This window comes from Prunus persica, chromosome G5 (genome assembly GCF_000346465.2).
Source record: "Prunus persica cultivar Lovell chromosome G5, Prunus_persica_NCBIv2, whole genome shotgun sequence".
NCBI lineage: Eukaryota > Viridiplantae > Streptophyta > Magnoliopsida > Rosales > Rosaceae > Prunus > Prunus persica.
In genome coordinates, this window is record NC_034013.1 from 10,497,870 (window position 1) to 10,514,979 (window position 17,110).

General features: G+C 34.9%; 2 protein-coding genes across 3 annotated transcripts; both read right to left on the bottom strand.

Annotated features, from left to right (window-relative positions):
• Positions 365–4,862, bottom strand: LOC18776257 (tetraspanin-10). The gene is made up of 11 exons (XM_007209418.2): positions 4,473–4,862; positions 3,870–3,982; positions 3,708–3,762; positions 3,569–3,624; positions 2,532–2,579; positions 2,177–2,225; positions 1,994–2,077; positions 1,811–1,878; positions 1,106–1,231; positions 944–1,019; positions 365–688 (listed from the first exon to the last, which is right to left on the bottom strand). The coding sequence occupies exons 1-11, from the start codon at positions 4,524–4,526 to the stop codon at positions 623–625; spliced, it is 795 nt and encodes a 264-aa protein (XP_007209480.1). The 5' UTR covers positions 4,527–4,862; the 3' UTR covers positions 365–622.
• On the bottom strand, positions 10,923–16,807 carry LOC18776333. 2 transcript variants are annotated; one of them, XM_020564103.1, is made up of 14 exons: positions 16,440–16,806; positions 15,426–16,224; positions 15,216–15,351; positions 15,046–15,136; positions 14,855–14,953; positions 14,437–14,736; positions 14,217–14,324; positions 13,669–13,740; positions 13,361–13,447; positions 13,030–13,101; positions 12,854–12,943; positions 12,183–12,290; positions 11,605–11,673; positions 10,923–11,213 (listed from the first exon to the last, which is right to left on the bottom strand). In XM_020564103.1, exons 1-14 carry the CDS (start codon positions 16,677–16,679, stop codon positions 11,139–11,141), a joined length of 2,346 nt encoding a protein of 781 aa, XP_020419692.1. In that variant the 5' UTR covers positions 16,680–16,806; the 3' UTR covers positions 10,923–11,138. The 2 variants fall into 2 exon arrangements, 1 of the variants encoding a protein (XP_020419692.1); XR_002271725.1 differs by lacking the exons at positions 10,923–11,213; positions 11,605–11,673 and having other exon boundaries at positions 12,272–12,290; positions 12,854–12,939; positions 16,440–16,807.

Below are 17,110 nucleotides of genomic sequence, written 5' to 3' on the forward strand. Positions count from 1 at the left end.
AAAATTTGAACTCTCTTGGAGATGCTCTTAGGTACTTACTTATACATGATTCTGGATGATGCTCTGGATGATGCAACATGGCGATGGATAGTGCAGGGTGATGTAGTGTGGGTGACAGTCCTATCACTTTATTTCATCTTCGGCCGACATAAGTTTCTACAACTCCAGTGTAAGCCTTGTGTTGCCAGACAAAACAATTTCCACCGCACAGTGTATTTTGCGTACACCCAGGAGTGATCCAAACCAGACGTGACAAACAATACAAACTTGTCTCCTCATCAATTCCTATGATGTTAGCTTTGCCAATTCTTTTGATGAAATTCTCGAAGAAAGTAAAAGTACCACATCGGATCGGAAACAAACATAACAGAAAATAATACTTCACACTCAAATCTCTGACTGTTAAAGAAATTATATAATTTGTTTCCATAGAATCATAAATCATTTTTTACAAAAACTTTTGACAGATAGCCTCCAGCCAGAAAGTAGTGACCCATTCTATAAAGGAACAATTTCTTTGTTTCAATCAACAACAAGAAGAAATCATTCACAGGTTGCACAAATAGATCTTCAGGAACAACAGTTTTCTCCCCCTTGGAGGGTTTCTGAGGTAGGGCCATTTCTAATCTTTAGAACGGATTCTTGCAGCATTTCGTCTCGCGCAGCATCCCACAAAATATATCATAGACTGACATTGCACAACAAAAGGAAGGTCAGGAAATCAAGCACTCACAGGAGCATATTGAGAGTAAAAGTAGAAAGTCAGCTATTGAATCCTTCTCAACAAGAGACTAAATATATGAATATAGTATATTTGTTTTTCACTAATCTTCAGCCGTTTCGCATTGCATAGAAAAAGTGCCTGTTTTATTATTTATTGGTAGTTCAACTTTCAATATTAATCGAAGAGAATTCCATTAAGTCGAGAGAGAAAATGCTTCACCAGAACAACAAATAGAGCCACGTTAAAGATCGCAACCACTCTCCACTCAGTTTTCATGTATTGTGCAACTCCAGCCCTTGAAAATGATAGAAGTATGGCAAATATACGTGAGAAAATTTATACAAAAGAAGAAAAGATAATTGAGATAGAGGTGATGCTTACTTGCATGAATCGCAATTGTAGCACTTAATGTCTCGGGCATTTTTGTAAAGTTTGCAGTCCTTGTTCGAACTAACTGGGTGGAAGCTCATGTCATAGTATGAAGCATTAACAGCAGGATAACCGCATCTAGGAATAAAGTTTAATCCCAGCAATTGGTATTATCAGTAAGATGGAGTTTCACTAGTCTGAATTATGTCTGAAATAAACTGCATATAAACTAATTAAACTTCCATGAACCACACATAAAATGATTGAGGAAAACAACTTTATTTGTTCTCTTCCCCACCAGACTTATGTAATAATATAATAAACACATATATGTATAAAAATGAGACCTGACACAATCACATATCATAACGAAAACATTAAACAATTAATTTATTCTCTAGTAAAATCTTTAAAAATGTCCTTAAATAAGGATTTGTTTCTCAACTGTTAGATCAGAAATAGACAATTGAAATGCATAGTAAGTAAGATGTGTCTCAATGCATCTTAGTTGTCCATATCTTATCCAAGAAACAAATATATATATTTCAACACTTTAATCAAGGACCTTATTATAAAACATTTATGTGTACATAAATATAAAGGGAAGCATTCTGATTTTCCCCTGGAAAGCAGAAAGACGCCCAGGAGGGTGATGGGAAGGAAACTTACCAAAGAACAAAACGATACAAAAATGAAAAATAGAAGGATGACACCTACTCAGATGGTGGTCGACAACAACCAGCCTCGATAGGGGTTAGCTTTGCCAATTTGTATTGCTTGAGAGTCTGCATCCGACAAGTTCAGTGAAAGATCTTCAGTCAATGGAAAAGAAAAGGGAAAGAAAATCATAATTAGGTGATTGGCGATAAATGAGAAATTTAAACAAGTTCAGAATTGGACCTTATACTTTTTGGATAGGTTTTTGCAGTCATCAGATTTCACAAGACAACTCTGTAAGTGCTTCCAGTTACGGGTATTGTTCAACTAAAACAAGAAAGTGAATAACTGATATCAATAAATGCATAACAAAGTTGGGACTTCATATCAATATTTTACATGGCTAAAAGAGCAAAACAAACTCACTTGTTTTACAAACCATGGACTGTAATCATGGAGTTGATACTCCTTGTACCTGACCAGACAAGAAGATATTAATTGCACCCATCATACCAATTCTAGCTGACCAGTGCATAAGAAAAAGAAAAAAAAAGGATAAAGAAATAATTCTCTTTTTATTCCTAAAGAGTGGTCTTCTGACAAAATAAATTTGAAACTTGTTGCTGCATTCATAAGATGATTTGAAGCTGCCAAACTTTTACAGATTCTTTTTTCTCTCCATATTTTTCATAGTACTGCTCAGATACTTTCAGGAGTAGATATTATAAATCAGCATTATACCCATCCGAAAAGCAAGATGAGGGACCAAATGAATGCTAACCTCAAGCCAGCTACGCTATGACCAGAACCATTATTTGTGACAATGAACCTACAAGTAAAGGCACAAAATTATACAACAGCAAATTCATGAGCACTAGTAATCTGTGCACTTATCGTGATATTCATGACACAGGCACAATGAAAATTAAACCATTGAGGAGCAGATGTTGAATTGGTGTAAGCCAGCGAGTCAAAACTTACAAATTGAATTGGAGGAATACTAAATTCACAACATTAAATGCAGGGAGATTGAGAAAATATAGTGACTATTTAGAAAAGATCACATATCAACTGTATCTTTTCGGGGAAAAAAAGTGTATCTTCACAGACATATTCCAGCGTAACAACATATTGACACAAGAAGGTACTTCATCATCCTAAGATACAAGCTGAACCCCTATATCAGCTTGCATCTTAGGATGATGAAGTACCTTCCAAATTAACCAATGTATAGTAGTATCTACATGAGGACTGGCCTTTACTAAATAAAACATGTCCAAGCACATAATACATCTTTCTGCGAAATTTTTTTCAGACTAATCGCATCCAGGATATCTTTGGACATGAACTATAATACTAAATTGATTTTATTCTACCTAAAAACCATCTAGGATATCTCAATAAATATTGGTTATTATTTTATTTACCATGACGCCTAAGAATCCACCAAAAGAAGACAATAAGCTAACATATCCCATAGCAGACAGCACCATGGTCAGGTCATAAACAAAACTTCCTTTCTGTAGTACACGGAAATTTGGACCTTTAGACCAACTAATTTCATTTCAAATCCTAGGAGGTAAGTCAATAATATTTTGTCTTTCTGATCTAAATTACCCTATTTGGTAAAAAACATCCCACAGTCCCACTTGTGACTGAAATTTTTCTAAAATGCACCATCCAAATGTTACAGACCTTTAAATACATCTCTTCAGACTTTTCAATCAACTGTTGCAGAAAAATCAGATAATACAGAAATGCGACATGAAATATAAACTAAATTACATAATGTTGAGCTTCTGCATGATGTTTACTTACGCTAATACTGTGAACACCAAAACTCCCACCGATATGAAGCACAAGAGAATCAGATACTGCACAGGAAAAGTCAAGGAACAAACAAGAAGGAAGATGGAAATACAATCTTAATAACAAATAAATCAATCAGTAAGGATACAATCCACAACAGTATGGAGCTATTTTTCAGCGCACCCAAGAAGCCGATTATAGAGCTAACAGCCACAAAACACAAACATAAGTAGATTCCTTGATATTAACAGAGTTAAAATTGGAATATCAATGCATTAAAGAATCAGGTGATGGAAAAAGCAAAGCATACACTAAAAAGATGACGGCGCCAATGCCTATAACAGGGATAGTGAGGGATCTCCGACAGTTATCATGATGAGTGCTCATCCATACCCCAAAAACTACAACGGCAATTGCTAACAGCTGCAGAATGAACATAATAACATAGTATGAGCATACCATAACAGAATGCCATCAAATTTCATGTACAGCAATAGAACATATCAGCTAGAGCTTCTCACTACTTAAATTAGCTAACTAATAACATAAATTTCAACAGGTTTTCTTCGACAATTTGAAGTTGAACAAACAAGCTAAAAACCTTATGCCGCCGCATGACAATGTAAAGACTAAAACAGAAAACTTTGCACAACCATGGACAAAACAAAAGCATCAAAATCATATGGTCTGAAAAAAAAACCCAATGCACATTAACAAAACAAATTTTAGACCTTGGAGCACAGGCATTGAGCATCAAAACCCAGCAACAGAAACAAACCCATTTAGTCATTTAGGAGATAACTGGCCTTCAAATAAGCAAATGCCCAGAAATGGAGTTAACGAAAAGAACAAAAAGAAGCAATCTTTTCAGTTTTCGCAAAGCTCCCACAAAGAACAAAAGTTAAAAACATACCATGGTGAGAAAGTTGATCCATCTGATGACAAATGTGCTTGTTCCCATACCCATTTCTCTCTTTTCTCTTCCTCCGCCCCACTATTTCTCTTTATCTAATCTTTTCTAAACTTTGCACTAAAGAAGAAGCAACAGAGAGAGAGAGAGAGAGAGAGAGAGAGAGAGAGATGTCAGAGTTTTTTTTTTTCTTCAGGGTTTTGAATATTCTGGTTCTGAGCCGATGAAGCAAGTGGCATTCGGAGATAATTAAAGACAGGGAGGGGGCCAGAGGGGGATAATGATGATTTATGAAGGGTATTTTCGTCAATAGAGAACCGCATGCACATGGTTCATGACTCCATGGATTTTACTAGCAGACACGACACGACACCCAGATAACTGAAACAAGGCCACGCTTATTCAGGAAGCTAACCTTGCAGTCAAAGTTGAAAGTACGACGTTGACTGTTTATGTCGACGTAGTTCGGTTCACTGTGGCCATCATAGATTCTTCTTTTCTATGTTTGTTGAGAATTACTTTCTTAATAAATTTAGTTCTTAGTAATAAAAAAAACTTTTATTTTTAAAAAAAGAAAGACAGAAAAATTTCTTAATTTTCAAATCAAAGACATACAAATGTAAAGGATTTCTTAGAAAATCCAAAAATAAATAAAGGCAATTTTGTCCATTTTGACTTCTTTTAAAAAAAATTGAGTTTTATCAAAAATAGCCAAAATTTACCCCATATTTTCATAAATGTCAGTTTTTATAAAAACTTTCAAAAATAGCAAAAAACTCACCTAAAATTACTCAAACACCCTCATAAGTAAAAACCCACAAAAACCTTTATAAAAAAAATGCAATCTTTGTTTTCAATTTGATTTTAAACATCTATAAAACACAAAGGTTTGATCCCATGTTATAATATCATTGGAGGAGTTGAACCATGAATATGACTTGATTCCTAGCTAGTTCGAGTACTGCATCCACCCAACATTGATAGAGTTATTGATTCATCTCCATTATCTAATTACTTAATTATCTCTAATAAGCCATATATTTGTATTATGTATTTAACAAGGCATTTATAGAGTTATTGATTCATCTCCGCAATGTTAAAGTTCATATCGGAATCTAATTAGCAACTTTGAAGTCCATATATGGCTGACAAAGGGTTGTGCGTGTCCTCCAATGGTGATAGCATCAACATGGCTGATGACAACAAATAATACCAAAGCTTCGAGCCCAATGACGGAGACAACATATACTAACATAGGGGAGTTTTTATGTTTAAAATCAAATGAAAACATAGATTACAGGTTTCGTGTTTTGCTTTTTTAGGTTTTTGTGGGTTTTAGTTTTGAGGGCTTTTGAGTATTTTTAAGTGAGTTTTTGGCTATTTTAGAAAGTTTTTATAAAAACTGACATTTATGAAAGTATGGGATAAATTTTGGCTATTTTTGATAAAAACTCAAAAATTTCTCACTTCTTTGGCCTTCAAACATTTTTACCAATAACAAATGTGAGATTTTTCTTTTCTTTTCGTTCTTTTTGGTAATCCATTGGACCGAATTTTTTTTTCTCTTTATATTATCTAACCTATATACTAAATATATTATCAAATTGCTTAAAAATAATGAGATATTATGAATTTCATAAGTGACTAACAAAATCGAACCAATAACTGGTGCTATAATTTTTTTTTTTTTTAATCTGAAAGTTGGAAGAGGGACGCTCAAGTTTGAATCCCTTAGTAATAGTGCTAAATTAAATAAATACTACTTATATTGATGTGATTTTTCATTATAGCTTGGAGGATTTACAGACCCCTGCCTCTACAAAATGAACAAACAATTTCGATCCTTTTCTAACTTTCTACAAAATTTCTAAAGATGCTTGTCATGAATGAAACTGCCTTCTCCAAGTCCAAGTTTACAACCCAGATAACAAGAAAGAACAGAACTAGCCTACTCTGCTGGTACATGTTAGAATCAGAGACTTCATCTCTTCCTTGTCCAATGAGGCTTGAACTATAACCTGCAAAAAGTAATGCAATCAATTATTGATTCTTCACTTTAATATAACTACTTTAGTGTCTACTTCAGGAAAATGTACATTTAGATTGAGTTCAATAAAACTTTGGCAAAACCAGAGTATTGTGATCTAGTTCTGTTGGATGGTCACCAAAACTAGCAAAATCTAATTAACTTACCTCCTGTACTTTATCTTCAGATCGAGCAGAAAAGGCTTATGTTGAAAAGGCTTTTGTGTTGTGTGTAGCTTCTAATCACTGTGTGTGTTAGAACGGTCAATATAAAAAGTAGAATAACAGAAGATGATCAACGTGTCTGTTATTTAAAGAGTCGAGCCGCGCGGTTATACGTCAGTTTTTTATTATAAAAAAGGGTGTAGCCGGTTATACTTTTTTTAAACACATGGCGGGCAATAGGCGTTAGGCGGTTCCAATTTTTATTATTATAATAAATAGTATAGCCCTCTTATTTAAAAAAGCGTATAGCCGCTCGGCTTTACTTGGGTCTTTTTTTAAAGTACCCATTCCATTTAGGTAAATTTAGGTTTTACCCATAAAAAAACTTTCACTTTTGGAAAAAGCCAAAGCTTTTTCAAAAAAGACAGAAAAACCTCTCAACTTTCAAACCAAAGACATGCAAATGTAAAGGATTCCTTAGGAAATCAAAAAATAAATAAGGGCAATTTTGTCCATTTTGGCTTCTTTTAAAAAATTTCTCTCTCCTTTGGGCTTTTCCAAAGTCTCCCTTTTTTGAAATTTTTATATATATAGTATGGCCATGCGGCTATACTCTTTACATAGACACTGTGATCTTTTTTTATAATTGTTTTTCCCCCATTTTTGTTTATCTATAAGAGTAGTTTAGAACATTATTCATTACTATTAGGCCATTACCCGAGTCTCTATTGTCCTCTTTTGAGGTTTTACATTACTAGAGTTATTTCCCGTATAAAAAATTTAGCATTTTTACGTTTAATACTTGTGTTGTACACGTACGTTAATACACTTGTTTTTTGCCAAATTTTCAATACACACAAAAAATTCACGTATAATACACAAAAATTTCGCATATTATTGATTAAAAATTAATATCTATAAATAAAGTATAAAATAATGCAACTAGAAAGGTCCTTTTAATTTTAATTTTAATTTTTTTAATATAAAAAAGTGTGAATTTATTATATTGGCGAATCGCTTGGAGGGCAATAGGCTCTAGGCAGGTCCCTTTTTTTTATTTTTATAAATAGTATAGCCGCGCGGCTAAACCCCTGATTTTTGAAAAATATATAAAAGTACACCGTGCGGCGTTTAGGTCATTTTTTTAAAATAGTGTAGCCGTGGCTAGACTCGGGATTTTTTTTTATAAAAAAAAGAGAGTATAGCAACAAGAGTACAGCCGCCCGGCTTAAGTGGGTTGTTTGTTTTAAATTTTTTTATTTTTATAAATAGTATAAACGTGAGGCTTTACTTCGAATTTTTATTAAAAAGAAAGAGTATAGCCGCCCGGCTTTACGTAGGTCCTTTTAAAAAAAATAAAAATACTATAGCCGCACGGCTATACTGTGAATTTTTTTTTTATTAAAAGAATTAGTATCGCGGATATATATTATAGCCCCTTAGCATTACTTGGGTCGTTTTTTTAGAATTATTTTTATAAATAGTATAGCCACGCGCCCACCATCTTCTTCTCTTTGTTTGTTGAGAAATTAGATTCTTCCAACGTCTTTACCAATAACAAACGTGAAAATTTTCTCTTTTTTTTGGTGTTGTTTTTGGTAATCTATTCCGCGGAAATTTTTTTCCTTTATATTATCTAACCTATATATTAAATATACTGTCAAATTACTTCAAAAAATGAGGTATTGTGGATTTCATAAGTGACCAACAAAAACCGAACTGACTAATCCTAAGTGGCAAGTAACAAAAAGCAGCTACTAAAAAAGTCAAAAACTATAAGCTTCTTGTAATCTACCAAATTATGTGGCTCTTAAAATATTGGAGGAACCTCTACGCAGTTCACTTTTGACTTCAAAAAAAAGCACAAATGGTCTAGGATTGTCAATCAGTACACAGTTGAGTTAAACGAAAATAACACGTACACTTATATTCAAACAAAACATCGAACAGCATAGGGAAGACAGTTGATCTGATTGAGCTCTCTGGAAGTTTGGGGAGACAACCCTTGACGACCCTTCATCTGGTGAGCAGTTCAGATTATGATTATCTTCCTCTTTCCCTATCCTCCAAAAAGACAGGTTTGGCACTGGAAGCAATCATGCTTTTTGTTATCTTCCTTACAGCTTTCGACTGCTGAGGTGAATGAAAAACTGTCATTTTCTTCAAATTCTGCGCATGCTCGAGCACATATTTTGCAAACTGAATTCCATTAGATCCAATGGAAAGCTCTATGTTTAGTCCTTAAGTTGATGAATAAAAGAAATGTTTTGCAATCTCCAATATCCCATATTAAACCCAGAACACTGCGGGAAAGGCAACAATCAACAAGCAAATCAGTTGAAATTTCCGCACCCAAAAAAAACTAATAATGAAAGAGAGGGGGAAAGAAATAGGCAACACTTTCACTTACATCAGTTTTAGGTTCAAAGAATTCTGGTCAGACATGATTTCCAAAGTACTCAAATTACACATTCCTTGACAAATAACAAACATTCTCTAATAGCAGTGGCATGAAATCTCCATAGAATTACTAACTAAAAGTTGAAACTATCATAGTTTTTGAAGTACTTGATCTGTCAAAGTACTATTACAAAGTTTCAGACTGACAATTCTAAAACAAACAAGAAACATCAACATGAAATTTCATTCTAGCCAGTATAACCAAAATTAATGAAAAATATAACCAAATCTTATTGCCATCAGTTTTCTGAAATTAAGTTAGCCCTATTGCCATGCTGGGAAAGAACGTAAACTAAACAAGACAAAATTGAAAAAACAAAAATCATTAAATAAAAAGAACATCTTGAAGAGTAGTGTCTAGTTACCATGGTGGTCTCTCTGTTTAGAACAAGAGTTTCAACCTTGTTTATACTGCAGAGAACCTCAGACAATATTTTAAAGCAACGGCCATTAGATTCCAGAAAAAACTGGGCTTTTTCTAAAGACGTAGATTTCCCCAAACTTTGGCCAATCCATACATCATCCCCTGACAATTTCAAGCACAAAACTAAAAGATTTCAAAGAGGAGTTGCAATGGTGATCTGATTTATTCCAAAAATATCTTCAAGACGTAACTCCTTGACGCACTTACATGAACATGAGATCCATTTGAAAAACCCCTCATCTTCTATGAAAACATCATCCAACTTTAAGTATTTCAGTCAATCGCAGCGTTTGAAAAATCGGCCTAGGCGGGCGGCTAGGCGGCTAGGAGGTCGCTAGGCGGGTGCTAGGCGGCTAGGCGGTCGCCAACAGGGCGCTAGGCGGCTAGGCGGTGGCTAGGCGACTAGGCGGGAGCTGGGCGGCTGGGCGGGAGCTAGGCGGCGGGGCGGGCGCCTAGGCGGGTTGGTATTTTTTCGGTGCCGAACCCGGAGGACGGAGCACTGACTGCGAGTGCAAGCTTCGTGTTCGTTGGAATATGCTGGGCTATACCTTTAAAATATTGGAATCAACATGTCTGAAGAGTATAGCCGCTCGGCTATACCCTTATTTTGTCCAATTATTTTTGGGTTTAGGGCTAAAATACCAAAAACATGAGAGGAAAGCTCCAACCGCACATCATCTCTCTCTTTTCTCTTCCTGCACCCCACTATTTCTCTTTATCTAATCTTTTCTAAACTTTGCACTAAAGAAGAAGCAAAGAGAGAGAGAGAGAGAGAGAGAGAGAGAGAGAGGTGTCAGTTTTTTTTTCTTCTTCAGGGTTTTGAATATTCTGGTTCTGAGCTGACGAAGCAAGTGGCATTCGGAGATAATTACTGGGAGGGCGCCAGCCAGAGGGGGATAATGATGATTTATGAAGGGTATTTTCATCAATAGAGAACCGCCTGCACATGGTTCATGACTCCATGGATTTTACTAGCAGACACGACACGACGCCGAGATAACCGAAACACGTTTATTCAGGAAGCTAACCTTGCAGTCAAAGTTGAAAGTATGTCGTTGACTGTTTTTGTCGACGTAGTTCGGTTCACTGTGGCCAACATAGATTCTTCTTTTCTTTGTTTGTTGAGAATTAGATTCTTCAAACATTTTTACCAATAACAAACGTGAAATTTTTATTTTTTTCCGTTCTTTTTGGTAATCCCTTGGGCCGAAATTTTTTTCCTCTTTATATTATCTAACCTATATACTAAATATATCATCAAATTGCTTAAAAATAATGAGATATTGTGGATTTCATAAGTGACTAACAAAACCGAATCAATAACTTGTGCTGTAATAGTTTTTTTTTTTCTTCTCGAAGTTTGAAGAGGGACGCTCAAGTTTGAATCCCTTTGTAATAGTACTAAATTAAATAAATATTACTTATATTGATGTGATTTTTCATTATAGCTTGGAGGATTTACAGACCCCTGCCTCTACAAAATGAACAAACAATTTCGATCCTTTTCTACTTCTCTACAAAATTCCTAAAGATGCTTGTCATGAACGAAACTGCCTTCTCCCAGTTTACAACCTAGATAACAAGAAAGAACAGAACTAGCCTACTCTGCTGGTACATGTTAGAATCACAGACTTCATCTCTTCCTTGTCCAGTGATGCTTGAACTATAACCTGCAAAAAGTAATGCAATCAATTATTGATTCTTCACTCTAATATAATCACTTAAGTGTCTACTTTTAAGAAATGCTACTAATGTCTGGGTTTTGGTTGAGAAAAGCAAACGCGATCATATATTAGATGGAATAACAATAATGGATGACATTTTTGGAATTATTTTCAATAAAATTTCTGTAATCAACTATGAAGGGTAGGGAAGCAGGAGGGTCATTTGGTCAAAGCATAAAACTCAGACTTCAGGAACACGTACATTTAGATGAGTTCCATAAAAACTATTGCCTCTTCAGCAATGAATTTATCAAAAGCATGAGATTTTCAAATTCGGCAACACCAGAGTATCGTGATCTAGTTCTGTTGGATTGTCAATAAAACTGGCAAAACCTACCTCCTGTACTTTATTTTCAGATCGAGCAAGTAACTTGTACTGATTCTCAAACATGGATGCCATATAAACCTGCATTTAGAAGATAGATTGAAGAAGATACTTGAGTATGGCAAGAAAAGTTTAAACTATTTTGAAAATGTACAGATATTTAGGAGATGATAAGCTGAACTAGTTTTTCTAACATGATATGAAAACATATTTGTGTATCTGCAGTGGCGAGGCCCAGCATAATATTGAAATATAGCATTAAAACGGGGCAGAGAGAGAATCAACACAATGAGATGCCTTGAATAAATATTTGTATCACACACACATTGTGAAGTACCAATATGTGCAATTTGTTAAACAAACTCATCAACCATGCATCATTGACATGTTACTTCTTTTGAAATCTAGATTACTATACACTATGCAAATAATTCCTAACCAAATGTCACAAATCTAAAAGTTTTCGTGATTAACTTAGATGAAGAAAGTTACAAGACGACACTTCTTAAAGCACACAATGCTATCCACCTTCATATCAACCTTATATTTTTATCTACCTAACTGAATCCAAGAAATCTAGATCTTCATACCTGAAATGTTGGAGCTAAGCCCGGGCTCAAGAAAAAACGACCTTTTAATACAGACTGGATTCCTTCAGTTTGTTGCAGCTCTTTTATAAGAGATTCTACATCAACCCACTGTCAAAAAACCATGGAATTGGATAATATGAATTAGCAATGGAAACATAATTTACATAGTCCATTCAATCGGTTACAAGATAATTTACATATGTATCATATGGGTTCATGTCCTCCCTATCAAACCACCAAAGAGATCAACATATGATGAATGAACTTAGATTGATGATCAAAGAGATAAATTAGATTGGCAACAACTAATAGCTTTCTGAATCAAATTCTGAGGCACCTTACTAATGCAGGTATATATACAAAGAGGCAAAATAAACTATATACATCCTAACTTTTTTTTCCCTAGTCCATGCATCTTAAACAAAATAAGTTCTTGGCTTCTTGCTGATTTAAACCCTTGCAACTAAAAAGTTCTCGAAAACCTCCCACTTTACCAGCATTAAAGCCTCTTTTTTCACTGTTTCATTGTCACGTATATGTTTCCTCTTATTCTTAACTAAAGATGATTTTAATAATTACAGGTCACGAGTACGCTCTGTGCGGTGCACAACTATGATGATGTAACCAGCTAATAGTCCCTACTCAACATGTGAAAAAATAATAATAATAACCTCAGTATCTGCTTGTGCTGCTTCTAATCTCCCATCCACGCTATCACGATCACCAACCACAGACTCCAAGGCCTCCATCAATGGATCTGGCTGCCACAGATAGGAATTGATCTTTCTTTGAAAGCTCAATAAAAATTAGAAATTTGTATGTACAAAAGGTATAAGATATACATTACCATAATCTCCTTTAATGATAAAAAGATGCGTTCAAGTGAAAAATCCAGTTGGTAAACTTTTGCCTCCAAAATCTGAGATCAGAAAGAGTTTCTTTACATGTATAACAAGATACATAGAGAAAAGTAGCCTATAGAAATGGAAAGAATACAAAGCATTTCATTGGGTTCAGCCAAGAGAAAAGCACAAAATAATTGAAGAGATAAGACAGCTTTTACTCAACCAAGATATATGTTCATCGTGCCTTCATTACTGGCCCAGTCTCAAACTTCAGAAGCATAGACTTAGTAAACAATAGTAAATATGCTACAGTTTGATCATTCACCATATTACCTGACCAACTTTGAAGTATGAAGAAGGATCCACAGTGGCATCCCAAGATATTTCTGTCTGATGGATTAATGCAGGCACTCCTTCAACCTACATCATTTTAATTAGGATCAGTTTTGATTAGAAATATGGTTCAGTGATTATACCACAAAGCATGGAGCTCAAACCGGATGGTACCAAGGGCCGTTAATCAAGAAATAGTTTTGATTAGATAAATAAATACAAAAATCCTCATCATGGAACCAAACTGTAATCAGAACACTAAAGTAAAAAAACTTCCCAAGAAAATGAGCGGCAAACCTTTCAGTTACCTCAACAAAAATACCAAAATAAGTAATTTTCTTGATGCAGCATTTCACGACATCCCCGACTTGAAGTTTGGCCTGCCATAAGAATTTCCATAAGAGATTAAGACTACATAGTGCAGAATCGCTAAATGCTCAAAAAGCTTTAGAAAAAAAACATGGCATTCAGACACCTATCAAGGATGAGATTACTTTCCAGTTATTTGGATGAAATAATAAACCCCAATTTTGGGAATAAAGGATAAGGGTTCACATAGAATTCTAATATATCTATCTTATACAACAGTCATTTAAAGATAAATTTCCTTTCCAAGTTCCAACCACAAAAAGTAAACCCCTTAGCATGTCATACTCAAAAAGCTATTATAAAAAATGTGGTTTTCACCAACCTTCGTAAAGCAAAAATATTTGGTTTTCGGAAAATATTGAACATGAAAAACTCTTGAATTTAGAAAGTGGAACTAATTTTTACCAAACAGTGTAATTTAAAGAATAGGTGCAAAAGATTAACAGACAACATGCCAGATACATCACAACTGGATGTGGTCTCTCACCATGAGACTTCTTTTTCTCTCAACCGACTCTTCCTTCTCTTTCGGCCTCACTGAAAATACAAGCTTCCCAAACTTTCTGTTGGCCAACACCACATTTACTTTTATTTTCTACAAAAGTAAGTTTTAAATAATAAATATTCATTAAAAGGAATAAAATAGTGACAAAAGAGTTTCCAAATGCAACTGTCATTTTTCGAATTGCAGTTCACTTTCTTCAAACCTGGCCAACAAATGATGACAAGAATTTGATTTTCTCCTGGTCATAAATCATAAGAAGTTCTTCCAATTTCATATCTGGTGAAACTTCTCCGTCGTTTTTTATAACTACATTAGGATCCAGGCTTGGATTAAGAAGAGCATTCTTGTCCACAATATCATAACTTCCAATGATCCCCAAATTTCGCCTGTACAATGATGGGTCTAAGCCCTTCCGTCTCAACCATGACTCAAAAGCTAAGAACTTCCACTTGGAAGCAAGATTACGGTATGGCAGAAATCCTATTAAAGAGCGAAAAGATACCTGTCACAAAGGTTAAATCAAATTCAGAAAGGTGAAATGCAAAGATGTATGGTTAACAAAAAATAAAAGAAGTGCATTACATTTTAAAGCCTAGGAAGAATGCCTGAAGTGTACTTACAACAAAACCTCTGGTGCTAGCACTTATCAGTTCTACATCTCCCCTATCTCCTCTCTTAACCAGATTTTCAGCCATAACCCAATCAGCATCTTCATGTCCCTATAGTAATATTTATAGAGAATGAGGCCTTTGTAACAGGAAATAAATCAAATTAGGGAAATAACTAAGTCAAAAGTAACAAATAACCTGACCTCAATGGGTGATGCAAAAAGGAGATTCCCAGACTCAACAAGATTACTTTCTGCTTCTTTAACAGATGCTTCTTTCACAGGTATGTCAAATCTGTAAGAAAACAACCTATTAATCAGACAAAATAGAATCTTAATGGTGGAGACAAACAATTAAGACTGACTTTACTTACCTTTTTGGTTTTCCTTGTAGTGCAGTGTCTATAGACAACTCAACATTAGAAACAGGTAAGTTTGTATCGGACAGTTCACTCACAGCAGATACCTCTTCATTGGACTCCATAGTGCTCTGCTCATATTGCTGTAATCCTTAAAATTTCAAGCACAATATTAATTTGACAATCCTAGCTGAATAAATTCTATAATACAACATAGAGTAGTACCTATAAGGGAGTCATCCTTGGATTCTTCAAGACTGTTTCTTGTTCCTTCGCTAGTTGCAGTAGATCCATAAAAATCCTTCAATCCATTATTATCTTGAACATTATCAGTGGCACTGGATTCTTGATTCTCAAGTTGCTCATTATCATTTTCACTCTTTGTTTCGACGCCGATTGCTATGGGCTTTTCTAATAGAGTAAAACCACTAACTTCATCATTTTCTTCTTCTCTCCACTTTTCCAATTCTGCATCACCAATGACATTCCTGTCTACATCACTAGATTGCTCTTTTTTATTTTCACTACTTTTATCAACACTCACCGCTTGGGGCTTTCTCAACAATGTCATATCACTAAACATCTCCTTTGGTTGCTCATTTCTCATCTTCACCGATAAATTCGGTTTTATTCTCAACCTCGACGACATATCTTCATCGTCATCCTCATAATACGAAGTTGGCTTTCTCAAAATAACATTAGGAACACTACTTTTAGTACGTTCCACAGGCTTGGCAACTGGGCGTCTCAGGTTCTTAATCTCGGACACTCTTGGCTTATAATCCACTTCAAATTTGACTCCTTTCTTTGGCACCGGTCGAACCAAGTTCAAACCATCCAAGGAAGTAGATGACTGAACTTTCCTGGGCCCATCAAAAGGTACCTTCTTTTCTTGGGTGGTTGGAACTTCCTTAGACCCATTAAAAGGTACCTCCTTTATCTCAATCAATTTACCCTTGTTCTTGTAAAAACTTTTCTCAATTTCCATATAAGTAGCTTCTGGGTTTGCTTTTCTACCCAATATCTACAACACAAAATAATAATATTCTCAAAAAAATTACATTTCAACAGAACCACTCATAAGAATATATACATACACATATATATACAGAGAAGATAACTCTTCTCACTTTCAATATAACTAACTTCTGGGTTTGCTTTTCTACCAATATGACAAGTTCATATGCAACTTTTAGCAAACAACTGGTATGCCATAATACACAAACAACACATACATACCTTGGCTAAAGTAAGTTTGGGGTCCTCGCCGATCAAGCGACCGAATTTCATCTCCATTTGGTCCAGTGGGTCTAGCCTCGGCTCTTCTTTGGAACTGAAAACAATGAATTTAGTATTCTTCGGCGGGAAAATTTGGGTTTCTAGTCTTCTTGATGTTCTGGATGAAAGTAAAGGAATTCTAGTTGAAGTAGGAAAGAAAGAGGTGGCGTTGGAGGTGAGGGTGAGAGAGAAGCCGTCCATCTCTTGAGAGATAAGGGAGCAGCCACGCTCTTCGGATTTCAGAGAGCGTTAATGGAGGCCATTCGGATAATCATAAGATTACTGAGTAAAGGCTTTGAGCTGTGAAACTGAGAGTGATTGAGTGACAGAGTGAGCTATTGGAGATTTTGTACCAACGTGGTATTTAATTATCTTTTTTTTAAAAAAATTTATTTTAAGGAAGGCAATTTAATTATCTTTTAACAAAATCGTAGTTGTGAATTTCTGCCCACTGTAACTTTTTCCATGGGAAGCAATTACCATTCACCACCCCCAGTAATTATACAACAAATAATTTTCTTTTTTTGGTATTGTTGTATAGAATTAGTTAATGTTATATATTCCATGGGAAGCAATTATCAGTCTAATTTCTTTCTAATTTTTCCTTCACTCTAATTATATAATACTTGAAA